This window comes from Pholcus phalangioides, unplaced genomic scaffold (genome assembly GCF_987345545.1).
Source record: "Pholcus phalangioides strain wild (caught in Gottingen) unplaced genomic scaffold, Ppha-v1.0 ptg000013l_1, whole genome shotgun sequence".
NCBI lineage: Eukaryota > Metazoa > Arthropoda > Arachnida > Araneae > Pholcidae > Pholcus > Pholcus phalangioides.
Genome location: NW_028301606.1, coordinates 10669061 through 10685872, shown reverse-complemented (window position 1 = coordinate 10685872; position 16812 = coordinate 10669061). Strand labels below are relative to the sequence as shown.

General features: G+C 37.2%; 1 protein-coding gene across 1 annotated transcript in view; it reads left to right on the top strand.

Annotated features, from left to right (window-relative positions):
• lt (vacuolar protein sorting-associated protein light) overlaps positions 1–16812 on the top strand; it is a 49343-nt gene that overhangs the window by 10634 nt on the left and 21897 nt on the right. Inside the window, exons 9-13 of the mRNA XM_089240703.1 lie at positions 6289–6461; positions 8726–8814; positions 13508–13640; positions 14166–14281; positions 14598–14651. Coding sequence (XP_089096829.1) covers positions 6289–6461; positions 8726–8814; positions 13508–13640; positions 14166–14281; positions 14598–14651 — 565 coding nt within the window. The remainder of the gene's footprint in view (positions 1–6288; positions 6462–8725; positions 8815–13507; positions 13641–14165; positions 14282–14597; positions 14652–16812) is intronic.

Here is a 16812-nt window from a genome sequence, read left to right as displayed (position 1 = left end):
AGGCCCAACCCTTCTTAAAAGAAGTATAGTCGATTTCAGGTTAACTTTGCAGTGCAGAGAAAGGTAGAGAGTGTATTCCTTCGCCGCAAAATATAGTTCCCATATATCGGAGGCTTACGATGATCATTTGTGCAGAATATTTCAATTTTTCAATGATTAAAAAAAATACTGAAAAAATATTGTTGTGAATCTATCTTTATATTCGTTTAAGAATTTTAAATTAGAGAAATATTAGTTACCATTATACGTAAAAAAAAAATTTTCTCAGTGAGATTGGCTAGAATCAGCCCCACGACCGCGCATTGATACATTGGTTGAAAGGCTTTTGCTGTCATAGCAGCATGTGATGTGGTTCCCTCGTAGCTTCCCCCTTCACTGCAAAGTTAACCTGAAACAAACTATAGGAAAGAAAATTTTCTGTTCTATTTGTTTCTTTTATGCAAATTTCTCTTGGGAAAAAATTTCTCTCTAACAACATGACATGAAAGTGTTCCAGCTTTGTTCAAAATGCATCTAATTGGAAAAAAAAATTGTTTTTAGGATGAGAGGGTCCCTTAATTATTGAAGACTTTATTCATTCTGAAATTATTTCTTTATTATGTTTTTATCTATGAAAGATAGATGACACTCAAACTCAGATGTTGCAATGGAAAAAAAGGGTGATACAAATGCAAAATCTAGGTTGGAACCCACAAACACTGACACACTAATGACTGGAGGCAGACACCCTACTCCTACACTATTATATGTACCCAGCTCATACAGTACAAGCAAACCTATCAGAGGATAGAGAAGTAATAAAAAAATATATAAAAAACTACTATATATATGTCGTTTTAAAAATTTCATCTTAAACAAGTATTTACGAGTAAAATCATCACAGAAGGATTAAGCAGACTACTATGTTCATCTATGGATGATGAGAGTGCTTTGAGGGTTAAATACAGCTGAATCCCTAAAGCTGAATAGGTTTTTTTCCAAGTCTTTTGAGGAATCTTGTATTAACAAGTGGAGAGGACGTTTCTACATATATAGAAATCACTGAACCCTTTTCAAAATGTCATACCTCTTTTAATTAAGTAGACTTTCTTCTGGTTTTCAGCAGATGCAAATTAAGGGGTGTGTGCAAGACCGTAGTGAGAGGGGAGGACTTGGGGATCTGGTCCCCCCCGAAATGTAAGAAAATGACTGAAAAAAGGGAAGAAGATGGCCAAATCCTTTATTATTCTTTCACTTTGTCTCCCCCTTCCCACCCGAACAAAATTTCTGGCTATGGGCCTGAATGTGTGTATACAGGGTGATTCAAAACTCAATATCAAACTTTTAAGAGAAGTAGGAAACACAAAAAACAAAACAGAATTACATAGGAATGTATGAATAGAAACCCGAACCTGATCAGCTGGAGGATAAACAAAGATGCAGAAATGACAAGCCAATAATGGGTAGAAAAGTTTTTTATTTAGATACTTATAAGAGGACTACATGTACACGTTTAATTTCACAACAAGTGCTCAAAGTTCATACTATCTACAGTTATGCATGCTTGACAGCACTGTTCACCAGCGCTGTTGTTAGAATGCCCTGTTTATTTAGCTTGGATTTCTTGGGGGGGGGGGGACCCTGAAAGCCATGGTCTACGAGATGCCCATTGACTGTGACACTGACCTCGTCACAAGAATCTCTGTCGCAATTTCAAACGTACATGAAATGCCAGGTATTTTTAAAAGGGTTTGACAATCAATGTGTCACCATTTTGAGGCGTGCATAACCATGGATGGTAAGAACTTTGAGCACTTGTTGTGAAACTTAACATGTACACATATGGTCCTCGTGTGAAGTATCACTAAATAAAGAGTTTTTCCACCCATTATTGGCTTTCCATTTCTGCATCTTCGTTTACCCTCCAGCTGATCAGGTTGGAGTTTCCAGTAATATATTCCTGTGTAATTCTGTTTTGTTTTTGTGCTTTCTACTTTCTCTAAAAGTTTGTATGTTGAGTTTTGAATCACCCTGTATATATTAAGGGGCAAAAAATGTTTGAGAAATCAACTTTACAAAATATCTGGTTTTGTAAATGTTAAATATGTTATTTTATGAGGTGAGATATCTCATTAGTGTCACTTAAAGGATTAAATTATCTCTTTTATTGATTCCTGTAATTTTTAGCATAATATCTATGTTTTTTATCTATGTTTAATATCTATGCTTTTTTTTTTTGGATGCCAACTTTTCTCTCTCTTGAAAAAAAGGAAATCCCCAATTTAATTTATGAGTTCCCCTGGCCCATCATTTATATACATACAAATATATATACATTGATGTCTGTGTCCTCTTTTCTCTCAGAAAAAGTTAAAATGACGGACCTGGGTTTCCGTCACTCTGAACTTGTTAAGACAGCTGAGCATTTTGGCGCACCTCGGACGATAGTTTCCAAGATACACTACTATACCCATTTCGTAGAGAGGTTATTGAAATATTCAAGCACCACAAAATAAATCAAAAAGAGGAGGAAATGAAGGTGCATCCCACTTAGGTCTGCTACTTCAGCAGTGCAGAGAGCCAAGATGTGCCCCCAACGTGAGCCAGTGAGGAAATGATCTAGACAGCTAATTGCTACTGGATGCCACACACATCCAATCAGTGCATGACACATCCACACAAGCCAGCTAGTGGGGTTCTTCTGCAGCCGATAAGCCTCAAAAGTGTATATGTAGGGAGAACAAGTGCCCATGACACTGGATGTACAAAGCCTTTCTCGTTTGCCACAGACACCCACATCTGTTTAACCTCAGAAGATGCCTGTCACAGATGTAGGCGAGTCAGAGCTCAATCAATTCAGACAGTAAATCATCAGGGATGATAGAAAATCTCACAAGTCACAGACTAGTAGTAGGATGGAGTCAATGGGATCAACCCCTCTAATTATCCCCAAATACAATGTTAGAGTATTCATAAAAACGCCTGGTCCTGCTGCTGTGTGCCTAGGCACAGACAGACGACTATTATTAATTCATTTTGGTTTAACTTTTAATGCCAATGGCCAAATGCTGTATATGAGGGTACACCCGAAGTAAAAATAAAACTCAAGACACGAGAAGAAGTGAATGAGAGGAGGAGAGAAATCCTGTTACAGGCCATAATTATACCACAATATACAAATACACTGCTGGCCACCCAAATTGCAACACCAAGAAAGACAAGAGATATCGCAACAATATTTATTTTGTAGATAACATGTTGACCAAGCATCAAATGATTAAATTTATAGACTTCTGTGAAGTGTGGTTCCTGCCAAAATCAGTAGCCAGAGTAGCCGCCATTGTTGGAGATCACCGCTGCCACACGCCTCGGCATTGATTCAAAGAGACTTTGGATGTGTTCTTGGGGTACAGCAGACCAAGCAGCTTCCACGCGTTGCCAAAGTTGATCTGGTGTGGCAGCTGGGGATGTAATCTGGGTCAATCGTTGAGCAACCATGGACCACATGTTTTCTATCGGCGAAAGATCCGGAGAGCGAGCTGGCCAGGGAAGCAATTCAATCTGGCGATTGACGAAGAACCTTTGGACAATGCGTGCCACGTGTGGTCGCGCATTATCCTGTTGAAATATGGCTGTGGGCAAGCCCTGAAGGTAAGGAAGTACAACTGGCTCCAACACCTCTGAGATGTAGTGCTGGCTTTTTAAAGTACCGGCAATGCGTACTAGAGGAGTGCGAGAGTGATATCCAATACCGCCCCATACCATAATACCCGGTGCAGGACCAGTGTGGCGGTGCATAACGCAGCTGTTCAGCATCCTCTCTCCACGGTGTCTCCAGACTCGAATCCGACCATCGTGGTGTTGCAGACAGAAGCGTGACTCGTCAGTAAAGACAATTTCATTCCATTGTGCCGTCCACATCCTTCTTTCATCGCACCATTGGCGGCGGAGACGTCTGTGGTTCTGCGTCAAGGGTAGACGAAGCAATGGACGTCTTGCGGACAGACCACTCTGCTATAAACGGCGTCGAATGGTACGCGCAGACACTGGATGATGCGGTACAGACTGAATGTTCTGTGGTATGGTTCGTGATGTGGCTGAGCGATCCGTCACTGCCATACGCACAATATGCCTATCATCACGTGAAGTGGTGCACTGAGGTGGATGCGATCGAACACGTCGGTCCGTCGTACCCTCCTGCATCCAACGATCACATATCCGCATTACAGTTGTTTGGTTTCGTCCAACACGACTACCGATTTCCCTGAAAGATAATCCACAATCTCGGTAGGCCACTATCCTTCCTCTGTCGAACTCGGATACTTGATCAAAAGATGATCGCTGTTTTCTACGAGGCATAATTGATCGTTTTTTTGAAAAAACCACAAGAAAAACACAATTGCCGTACTTCAAATCGTTGAAATCTCCAAGCCTTAAATAGCGCTTTGAAGTGGCGCCACAGGCGCGCGTGATGTGCGTCTGCGCTGAAATTCTAATCATTTGCATATCTCACCTCCGCTAATGCATGTTGTAAATTTCATATTATTTGCATGCTTCCTTCAGGGTGTTGCATTTACGGTGGCCAGCAGTGTAATTTTTTAGTGCAAATGATTTACTGAAACACTCCATCTCAAAATACCAAAAAAAGATAATTTACATATTCTTACATTACTGAAACATTATAATAAAATACTTTAGAATGGCAACAAAATAACAAGAAGGATGAACTTTCCAGCTTCACAAAATTAGTTAAATAAGCCTATTGCATGGTGAAGAAAACATCAACAAAAATCCAAATTTCCAAGGCAGAAGTCCGCGGCCCAAGAAAGAAATTAGTATGCCAGGGGTTCCTAGACTTTTCCACCTATGACACCTCTGACAAAAGTTGGATGCACACATTTTGAGAACCCCCCAGAATAAGCCAATATTGTTCCGACATTTCAATAGCATATACAAATAATGTAAAAAAAACACAACCATCAATGAGAACCAACCAAACATTGAGACCAAAAACCATGTTTCACTGGGGTCTCTATAATGATTTCAAAAAGGAAAAAGAAGGATAGAGGGAGAGCGATTATACAATTTAGACGGGACACCAGCAGCTTTACCTACAGTTCCATTCTCATCTAATGACTGGAAGACCCCACCCACCAGCCAGCATCGGATTTTGAATCCTGCAAACTGTGCTGCCGTGATGGCAAAAACTGAGGAGGGGCTGACTTTTTATAGGGTGCCAACTGAAGGGGGCTATTTTTCATCACCAAAATATTATTCACTCACATTTGAAAAATGTGAAGAACTGGTCCTGCCTCCAGTTGAGAGACTGAATGAACAAATTAGCCCTCTATATTCATGGATTACCTCCATGTGCATAATGGTTTTTCCCAATAGACAAATATTACAAGTAAGGTCTATGAACATTATGTATAAAACAGGTATAATTTTCATAATAGAATACTTTAATAGCATGAAATTACTTTTACGCGACCTCAAAATCATGGAAGTACTGGTTAATCTACAGGGTGGTGCAAAATGAACGTTATGGTTTTAATGCTTTATAGCTTATTTATTTTTGAATAAATTGTTAACATTATTTTGTCAAAATACAGCATATGAATGGAGAATATTGTTAACTTAAACGTGAAAAAGTATGTCTCGCAGGTGTCGCCTATTTTCCGCTTCACAAAGTCGTGCTCTTTCCAACACATTTCGCAAAATTTCAAGGATGGCACGGATTTCATTGCGAATATTTTTTTTCAGTTCAGGTATGGTCTGTGGCTTATTGACGTATCTCTATCTTTCAAATAGCCCCCAAAAAAAAGTCTGGAGCGGTCAAATTCGGCAAACGCGACGGCCAGTTGAAATCACTCCTATGCGAAATAATGTGTTTGCCGAAGATCTCCCGTAACAGAACCATTGTGTCCCTTGCAGTATGGGGCGATTTATTGTTGCCACTGAGGGTCCAGTCTGCACATTAAAATATTGACAATATACTGCGTCAGAATAACTGAGTTTCCATTTGAAAAATAAAATTCAATGATTTTTGTTCTATTGTGTACTGTTCCATTTCAAATTCCCCAAGCCGTCTTTACAAAATTCTGAAGCAAAAGAAAAAATGCAATATTAAATAAAAAAATTATTAAAGCATATAAGCCATAACGCTAATTTTGCACCACCCTGATGCAATTAAACTTGAATTTTACAGTTAAATCATACTAATAATATAAAATCTCATTCTTCAAAAAAGAAAAACTTTATATGTGAATTATTAATAAACTCTTGCTTCATTCTTATTTTTAATTCTAGACTCAGACCGGAACTGTACAGATGTAATTTCTTTTGGAAAGATGCTCGCACGCTTCTAGTAGGTTGGGCCAACACTGTGAAAGTCTGCAAAATAATGCATTACGAGTCCACCAAAACACTTCCTCCTGTATCCAGAGATCAGATTGCACCTCCTCGATATTATGTTTATGTTTGTAAGATTTCAATTATCTTGCTTTAACCATGCAGGGTTTTTTTTCCTTAAAGCACTAATACGCATGTGCTTGAAATTTAACCTTTCATTTTGAAATTATTAGTTTTCCCTCCCTCGGTACACTGAAAAAAGAACAGTTAAGATTTAAATGGTATCTTAATCATGATTTTTCTAAATAGAAAACAGTGTGAATCAAAGTTTTCAAGTAATGTAATTCAGGAGGGGACAAATCTATTGCCCAACGTAATACATTGGGCAATAGATATAATACATACCTGAGACGTAAACATTTTGACTGAGTACAGGGCCGGATCTTGAATCCTGCAAACTACGCAGTTGTAGGGAGCGCCAACTGAAGGGGGACAATTTATTCGGTTTTGTTTCAAAAGTGAATATTTTCAGAGAAAACATTACTATACAATATAGCAATAAGAATAACAAGGTCGAATCTGGTGATGTAACATTGGTCCATTTGGCGCCAAATGTGGTGAACTGAGCCAAGACAACACCATCTATAGCAGATATATAGCAACTATATCTGCTATAGATGATGTTGGCTGAAAGTGATAGAACATTGAATGGACACTCCCCTTTTCCCTCTAAAATAGACTCATCCATCAACCGGCAGACTGGCTCTAACGCCACAGCCATAATCCCTCCTCTGTAGGGTTTCTCTCCCAGAATCCTGCACTTAAAATGCACCCAAGTTTCGCGGAATCTTATATATATATATAGATACTGTGTGTGTGTGTGCTGTCATCTTTGAAAGAAGCAGGCATTCTCATGAACATATGCATTACTCATTATTGTATCCTTCTGGGGTATATTGTTACTACAGGATGTGTTACATTTCTATGGGGCATAGACAGGTTTTTTTTAAGGAAAGTATAGGAAAAAAAACGATGGATATCTGAAAGAATCAGAGAAAGAAAGATGGGTTGATCTGTTAAAAACTTGCTCTAAACACACTATTGACGAAAGAGTGGGGCGGAGAAACATCTGTATTCATATATAAATGAGAGATTCTTCTGTAGATTTCCGACAATGAAGAAGTAGAAATATATTTGAGGAAAGACAATCAAGCCTCACTATCCTGAGCAAATTTATGATGTTGTGTATGAAGACTCCCAAGATAAAAAAAATTGACACTTTTTGGCAAAAACTGGCAGAAAAATCTCTTTATAACATGGATGTTGGAGTAACAACAGAAACAAGAAGTTTCAACTTATGTTTCAGTTGTAATTATCAAAATAAAATTTTTGATACACCTTTCTTATTTGATATACACATTCACCCTATTAATTTCTATTAAACTCAGTGGATGACAGTCAAGAGACCTTTCTTGTTAGTGGTGTGTATTTAATAAAAATTGCTCACATATAATTATTAAAACGAACTTTTTTTGTTCTATATTCATCAATAGTTATGCTTTTGTCATTGGCCGTTAATATTACAAATACACAGGGGCATAGCCAGAAATTTCGTTTGGAGGAACCAAAGTGATAGAACAATAGATTTGCCATCTTTTTCCCTTTTTCCAGTCATTTTCTCACATTTCAGGGGGACCAGACCCCCCCCCCAAGTCCCCCCCTCCTCGCTACGCCCTTGCAAATACAAGGCCACAATAGGCAAAATGCCCAACGAGGTGGCTGAAAAAAAGCTGCTCATAATGTCTAGTTTTGCTGTGGGTGGGTTTGAACCCATGCACCGCTGAACTCTTCCAATTTCTGACATGACTTACTACCACAACAGCTCTTAGAACTACAAATTGCTATGGAGTTTGTATTCAAACCCATATAGTCAAATGGTACATGGTCCCATAGGTACTGTATTTGACATAATGCCTCTACCGATCACACTATCATAACAGCAAATTCTTGGGGGAACCTACAGATATTTAAGGAAATTGTAATTATGATTTTTTTTGCAGAATATTTGTCCATTAACAATTTCCTATATACTTTCATTGGGGGGGGGGGGCACAAAAATATTTTATTTCCTTACACTTAAATGTCAAGATCCGGCCTTGACTGAGCATGTATGTATTTTTTCAGTCACATCACAGATATTAGCATATAAAATATTGATTCGGGCATGTAAATTTTTGAAGATTTGTGCAGCCCTGATCTGATGATAAAGTTAGAGTAAGTGAAAAGTTTATCGATATGATGCCAGTTAAATATATTATCAATTCTTTTGGAAATTAATATTCATTAATAATTGTGGAAACGTATTATTTTTTAAATAGTATTTCGTTTTTTTTAGCATCCATATTCCCTACTGACTTTTGTATAAGTGGCATATCAGCTATGGGTGATATGATTGTTGCACTCACCGTTCTCAAAGACACTGAAGTATTTATATTTTTTGGGCATTTTTTTGTCCTATTAAAAAAATTCCATAGTTTATGAAGTCTATATGAATGTTTCATTGTTCATAGTGTTTTCAACTTGATCAAGAATAATGAAATATTAATCATAAAGCAAATCTATCTGTGTCTCACAAAATTTTGTTATAGTGATAAATATTTTATTGTTTTATACACCTATCTGTCTTTAAAAAAAATGATAATGAAAATCCTATGTTTAAATGAGAAAGACCTGTTGATTAAGGATACCAAACCAGCTTTCCCCCCCCCCCCAGCATATTGTGAATGACATGAATGTACTATAATATGAATATTAAAAAATTGAGATTATCTTCTCTATAAAATATAACTGCATAGGGCCCCTAATTATTCCAGCCTCAATTTATCAAGTTTTGGGTTATCCGAAATATTATTATATTCACAGGGCTCGGCACGGGTCACTTTTTCCCCTAAAAGTCACTTTTTTAGAAGCTGGTCACTTTTATTACCTATTTTCGGGCCCAGGTCACTTTTTCCACTTTTTTTAGCAAAAAAACCTCGGTCTCGCGCGCTTTTCGGGTGTCAGTGTTTTTCTTTTCTTCAAGGACGAACTTTACCGGTTCAAGGTCGCTAATTTTCTCCCTCCCTTCATTGAACTACGATCGTACAAGGAACCCATATATATATATATATATATATGAAGGCGTCTTTATCTTCCCGGGAGCATACCGTGTGACGTCAGCATAACTTGATTTCAAGGCGCTTGGAAAGAAAGCTCCTTATAGTTAAGAGTCGTCATTTTATGGAAAAGCCGATCGGAAAAAAATAGCGTATTTACAACAAAGAATTTTTTCCCCTCCTCTACTACCATTCTTTCTTATTTCCCCACTCGTTCTTTCATTTTCATCTTATTTTAAAATTGATCCTTTATTTTATTAGTTTTAAAAAGTTTGTCCTAAGGGCCGAATTCCTTTCTTGGAGCATCGAGCAAGTTACATTTGTTGTTTGTTCTATCGTTACTTTTATTAATTTTTTTTAACATTTGAAATGACGATTTAAAGGCTCATTTACATTGAGCGAGTTTATAAAGAGAGCCCGTGCAGAAACTAACTTACGCGCAGCGGGAGAATACCAAAGCGCGCATATTAAAGATGCATACTATTAATACGTATTAAGCGTATTATTAGTACGCTTTGGAGAATACTCTTGTAGCTGGCCAACGTTAAAGAAGCTCGCAAGTATTTTGAATTTACTTAGAATAAAAAAAAAAATCATCCGACTGAAAATCGCGATCTATCTAGAAATAAAATTCGTACTATTTTTCTAACTGGATTTAAATCTCAGCAAGAAACCGTAGCCCCAGATATGATCGAAAGGAGAACTGTTTATAAGATCACAGAATCCTGCAATTCAACGTTTATGGAAGGATGACGTCACTCTCTGCTACCATACGATGGTTTTTAACAACTGGCTGTTGCGAAGATATATTTTGGAAAGAGAGAAAATTCAACTGCCCCTGCTGGGAATCGAACCCACGTCCTTTCACTTTCCGGTTGAATTTTCTCTTTCCAAAATATATCTTCGCAACAGCCAGTTATTAAAAACCTTCGTGTGGTAGCGGAGAGTGACGTCATCCTTCCATAAGTCTCCATCTAGTGGCAGCGTCAGCAGTTGTGAGCTTGGCCTGAGTCTGGTCTGGCCGTCCATGTACGGTCCTTTTCAGTGTACACGAGCTCCAAGGAAAGATTGAGAGATTCGTTGCCTCTGTAGTCTAGTGCGTTCACCCGGAAAGTGAAAGGACGTGGGTTCGATTCCCCGGAGGGGCAGTTGAATTTTCTCTCTTTCCAAAATATATCTTCGCAACAGCCAGTTGTTAAAAACCTTCGGATTCAACGTTTATTTAACCAAATCAGATGAAAATTGGTCATCAGGCTGATGAAAACTCAGTTAACGTGCATGCGAGCCGTACATAGAGGTGGATTTAACGGTGGGCACAGCGACCGCGCCTTTGGCCCCTACTTTATACTTTTTTCCTAATTTAAGGGGCGTAATATTAATTTTTTTTTATGCCCGGGGCCGTCAACAACTGACCTTTATCCGCTTCTGGCCGTAACTTAATTTAGAGCATCTTCACGATGCTGATTGTTGACTTAATATCGACATATTGCGCTCCATTCTCGGTGTTGTGTAAAAAAAATCCCCTTTTCAGACCTCGGAAGTTATTACAACGTTTTTGTCTCGAGTCGCTGTTATGACCGCAATAGGAGAGGGCGGGGTCTGGTTCCACGGGTGTTGAACGAGGAAAGGTGCCGAGTTTACTCTTTTTTCCGTTATTAAAAATGGATACCGGCCCCGGGCGATAGTAAATTTTCGTTCGTACTTGCGGCCCGGGTTGCTACATACCGTGATCAAATCCAAAACTAGGGGGGGGGGGGCAATGCCTCGAATGGAATTTTTGATGGAATGGTATATTTAAGAAAAGGAAATAAATTCCTTTGCAAAATTATCGAATTTCACAGTCAAGGGGCAGTAAAATTACATTTCCCCTCCAGAAAAAATATCGTATTACGGCCATGGTAAATCGGGTGCCCCGGGTGGGGGCGAATTCACTGTTTTTGTTCTTTGAAAATTACGGGAGGAGTCCGAGCTAACGTGGCGACTTTTTTTCGCGCTAAAATAAGTAGCCCTGACAGCAGCATCCATAAACTCTATCAACCGCATTTATAAACCCCGTATGTCGTTGATTCGATTTTTGTGTTCATTTTATCCTAATTTTCCGTATTTCCCGATATATTTCTATCGATTTGTTTGTTTTCTCCCTCACCCAAGGGCAGTATTATTTTGGAGCCTCCTTCGCCTGTAAAAGAGTAGACCCACCCACCCTTCCCAGTCCAGCCATAGGTGCAGATAGACTTGAAGGTCTTAGAGATGCGGCAGATGACAATTGATATACATCATTAGGCTCTGCCATTGACGTTGGGGGGGGGGGGGATGGATTGCCCTCCCTCAACGTATAAGGGGCCGTTCAAGTATTACGTAAGGAAATTTTTAGCCATTTTTGACCCCCCCCCCCTTGTCAGCAAAATTTCGTCATCAGCTCTGCCCCTCTGAATCCTAACTCATATTTTCATAAAGGGTGGTTGATGACGTAAGCATTATCGAAACCCCCCTTGTCATCAAAAGTCAGCAAGTCAGAAACACCCCCCCCCCTCCATCGATGATGACGTAATACTTGAACGGCCCCTAACAATTAAAATAATTTAGTTAATTTAAATAATTTATTTAATTCAGTAGTTTAAGTAATATTTTAATTTAATAATTTAAAATAATATTGTTAAAAATGTAATTTTAGTTTTTTTTTTAAATCAATCATTATAGTAAATTTCTTAAAATTTGTTGGAAGATGTTATACAAACCTAATTATGTAAATCAATTTGTACTTAGTTAAAAAAAAGAGTTTGAGTACATTTTGTATACTGTCATTCATAGCATAACATAATGAAAAATCGACTAGGATGTAGATGGGACAAATTCTCTCATCAAATTTTGTGTTATTTCATTTTTTTTTCTTTCTTTGAATGTGAAAATTTTTTCCCGTTTTGAAGTTTTTCCTGCTTAAATTGATTTTAAGATGGGTTGTGGATAGCAATATGGGGCCATTCAAGTATTACATAAGCAAATTTTTAGTCATTTTCGACCCCCCCCCCCCCGTCAGCAAATCGGAAACCCCCTCCCCCCATCTATGTGATGACATAATACTTGAACGGCCCCTATGGGGGGGGGAAAGGCATTACTACTGTTACTTAGAAAGGATGTAATGTTACTCTCTCACACATAGTTGTTGATAAATTTGATAAGTTATTCAAAACTTTTCTGGTTAGCAGAATGCATTCGAGTTTGATTTATTTCACACTGCTATATGTAAAAAAAGCAATTTCGATGAGCTCCATTGAAATACAAAGTTTAGTGAAAACTGAATTCATTCAATTTGGTAATAATCAAAATTCATTGTCCATTTGGTCTCTTTCTAAAATTATTTTGGTCACTATTGGGTCACTTTTCAAACATTTTGGTCACTATTTGGTCACTTTTTTAAATATTTTGGTCACTATTTTCACTAGTTTTGAGGCCATGATCCGTGCTGAGCCCTGTATTCATAAATTCATTTTATAAATTATGGGCACCAGAACTCTGCTGCCAGACTTCTCCTGTTGCCAAGATCTTTTCCAGTCACGCTTATTAAATTATAGGCAGTAAAATAATGTGCTAAATGCTTAATATGAGATGAATGTCGCTCTCCACTTGTTAATACAAGATATACAGAAGACTGGATGTTGTGAAGATATTTATTATTAAATAATAAATATCTTCACAACATCCAGTCTTCTCTATATCTTGTATAAATGCTTAATGTTGTAACGAACTGGTTCACAGAATGCTGTAGCATGTAACTAGAACTATACGGATTGTGAAGGTAGAGACTTAGTAGTTTAGAAGATTTTTGTTGATACAAACCATAACGCACCACCCTGAAGCATTTAAGAGTGCTCAATGACAGAAGACACTGAAAGACTACTTTTCAAAGCACTGCATGAAATATTTGAAATGTTAATACAAATACACACAAGGCCACAATAGACTGGCTGAATTCATATGGATTGTTATCACATAACGTATCTGAATTTTTGTTTATTTGTTAGCTAACTGGAAATGTTGGATTGAGACCACAACTGAGAATTATAGAACCTTTGGAAAGTGATTTCAAGCCTGTTGCAAAGGACATTCTGACACTTTATGGATACGAGTCATATCGTTGCAATGATTACCATCTGGGTATTTTGTTTTTATTTTTCTGTTTATTATTTTATATTTTGGATCATTTCACCAATTTTTGTTTCCTTTTGTGTTCATATATTCTTGGGGATACCTTTTAATTATGAAATTATGATGAGTAAATCATGGCTCTCAAATCCTATAGCAGGGTTTCCTAGGCTAGGATATTTAGCAGGCCCTCTTTGCCCCCAACCTTCAGAGAGCAGGCAGACCTTCCACGCGATAACCAAACTCAAAAATTCAAGCATCCACCATTTCATTAGAAAATTTGGAAAGCAGATGGAATCACTAGTATAACACAGAACAAGCATAACTCTGACAACATAGATACATTAGGGCCATGCATATTACACACACATACAACTCATTCTTGCATTACCAATTCTCTAGAAATTCCCAGAGGAATGTTTACAAAGTGCATGCACAATTAAGTAGTAGCCCCACTCTTGTGTGTGTGTGGGGGGGGGGCACGACATAAATGTCTTAGGTTCATTTTTTTATGACGTATATTTTAAATATTTGTAGATAGCTTATCAGAAGAAGGGCTATATTTCATCTTGAGTCCAAAAGATTTTGTGGTTGCCCGTCCGAGAGATGAAGATGATCATGTTGCTTGGCTGATACAGCAAGAAAAATTCAAGGTAGTGTTCAGTTTTTTGTAACAAAAATTGAATAATTTTGTTTATACACAGTTTTGTTAAACACAGTTTTTCATAACAATGTTAAATTTCTTGAACTGCAAATCTCTTTTGAAAGCTAATTAATTGCTTAACATGTATCTTTAAAAATGTTTCCATTCATTATGTCAAATCAGAAAAATATTTTAAATCCCGTAATCAGTGGCGCATATCTAGAAAGTTTTTTTAAACAAATATTCATGTAATATACAGTTTTTTTTAAATGCATGCAGGAAATGAAATCACATATTAATAATAATTTGATGCAACCTAATTGCAGGAGGCTGTAGATGCTGTCTTGATTGCAAAAAAGTTGAAAAAGCATGATCTTGTTGTAAGTATTGGCGTGCTTAAATTTCTTGTTTTTTCAATGCACTGTTTTATTAGTAAAGAATTTGTTTATACGAACAGTCAAATGTTTATAGGTGTAAAATAGCGTTTCTCTCTGAGTAAGCAATATTGCCCTTCCCCCCCCCCCCCCAGAAAAGCTAAAACAAACCATAGAATGGCTTAACAATAAATCAACAGAAGTAGTCATCTCGGTCACAAAGTTACTTTGCCATGTGATTTCTTCTAAACAGCTCAACTCAAGTTACCAAAATTTGATAACTTTTCTCATCATCTTGAGATTTATGAAATTCTTAAAGATAAATATTCAGCGTATGATTTGTCAAACATTCTATCCTGAATGAAAGCCGCAGTTTTTTTTTGGCTGTAGTACGACCATAAGACATGCCAAAAACAATGATTCTGCATGCAATCAGAAATTTTGAATGAAAAGAGGTTCTATTCTTTCAGTTGCTGTTTTGTTCCCATCTGTTTGTTCAATTAGTGTTGAACCATTCAAAAGTGCGTCTTTGAAGGAGTTAATCATTAATTGAAATTTGTTCTTGAAGTGTTTTTACTGATCTAGATGTATTTATTACAATATTATATTTAGCATTATTTTAGCAAGAGATTTTTGAGATCTTTGTGGCATGTCACCAAACACTCCTATCTTCAGGTGTGAACAAATAAAGCCTGCCTTTTGAATACCCTATTCAGAAGAGTCTATTTCAGACAAAGCAGGAAATTAATCCCAGAAACTAATGTAACTACTATGTAATGTAATGTACTACTGAAGTTTTATACTTCTACCAAGATTAATATTCTCAAGCAAATTAATCATCTGTGCACATTTGGCATAAAAATTTCTTAAATAAGACATCTTTGTGTAAAATACTCTCTAATGATCAGGATTTCATTGCTATAAAGATATAAACGCGTACATTTCATTTAACATATGCAATCTCTTTGCAAATTTTTTAATGGTGTTATACTTTGAATCTCTTGTCAATAAACTGTTACTTAACCGTACATGCACCACATACTCATTCCTCTTTTGAATTTATTTTGTCAATAAACTGTAAAATAAAAGGGAAGCAATATGTCACAGGAGCACAAAAAATCATAATCTCACTTGTGTGCTGTGTGAAGCAACGATAAAATTGGTTTTTAATAATTTGGTATAAACAAAGAGAGACACATGATAGGGGGTATGATACGAGGAAGTAACCAAAAGTAAGAAATTGCCGTACGGTAAGCAAAGTATCCGTAGTACACTGTTCTCCTAAGTAAGCAGAAAAACACTTTTCCTGAGTCTATGCCAAGTGGTGTTGCTTGGTAAGATTGAGAGGTTGTGTTTGGCATCTGTGAATTTTTTTATAGAAGCTGTTTAGCCTGTTCCTTGTTTTTGGACATGGCAGACTTACAGGAACAGTGCGGGGCTGTGAAATTTTTTGTCCTGTTCAGAAAATAAACATCAGCAGAAACTGTTGGGATGTTAGAAACAGCTTACGGGGATGCTGCTATGGGTAAAGCTGAAGTGTATGGATACTTTTTTACAAGCTAAACTGCTAGGAAAATGGCACAAGTCCTTCACAAATCAGGATTTGTGAGAGACGGTTGACTGGTTTTTGCATCATGACAATGTTCTGTTTCACACATTCTTCAGTGTACTAATTGTTAGCAGACTATTCACTTGATTAGCTCAGTGTGACCTTTCCTTATTCCTATAAATGAAGGACTTGAAATGAAAGTGTCTTGCCAACATGAATGAGGTGTAAACAAAAATGATGATGGCGCTGTTCGTCATCATAACATATGAATTTCAAAATGTTTTCTGCAATAGAAGAAAAGACTCGACAAGTGTATTAGCTCTAATGGAGAATACTTTCAAGGTAATTGAAGAATTTAAAAAAAAAATTGAATAAACATACTTTAAAAAGAAATTCCAGTTAGTTTTGGGTACCCTCTCTTTACCTTCCCTCCTTTGCTACGGACCTGATATAGCCTGCATTTGCAGGTTTTTACCATTTCTTCCCTAAATTTTTTTCTCAGGCAGGTTAGGATAGGTGGGGGAAAACAAACCTAATGAAATAGCAATTAGACATATACCATTTCTTCTAATCCTGTTTCTGTGGTGAAATTACATGTTATGTGAGAAAAAATTTAAT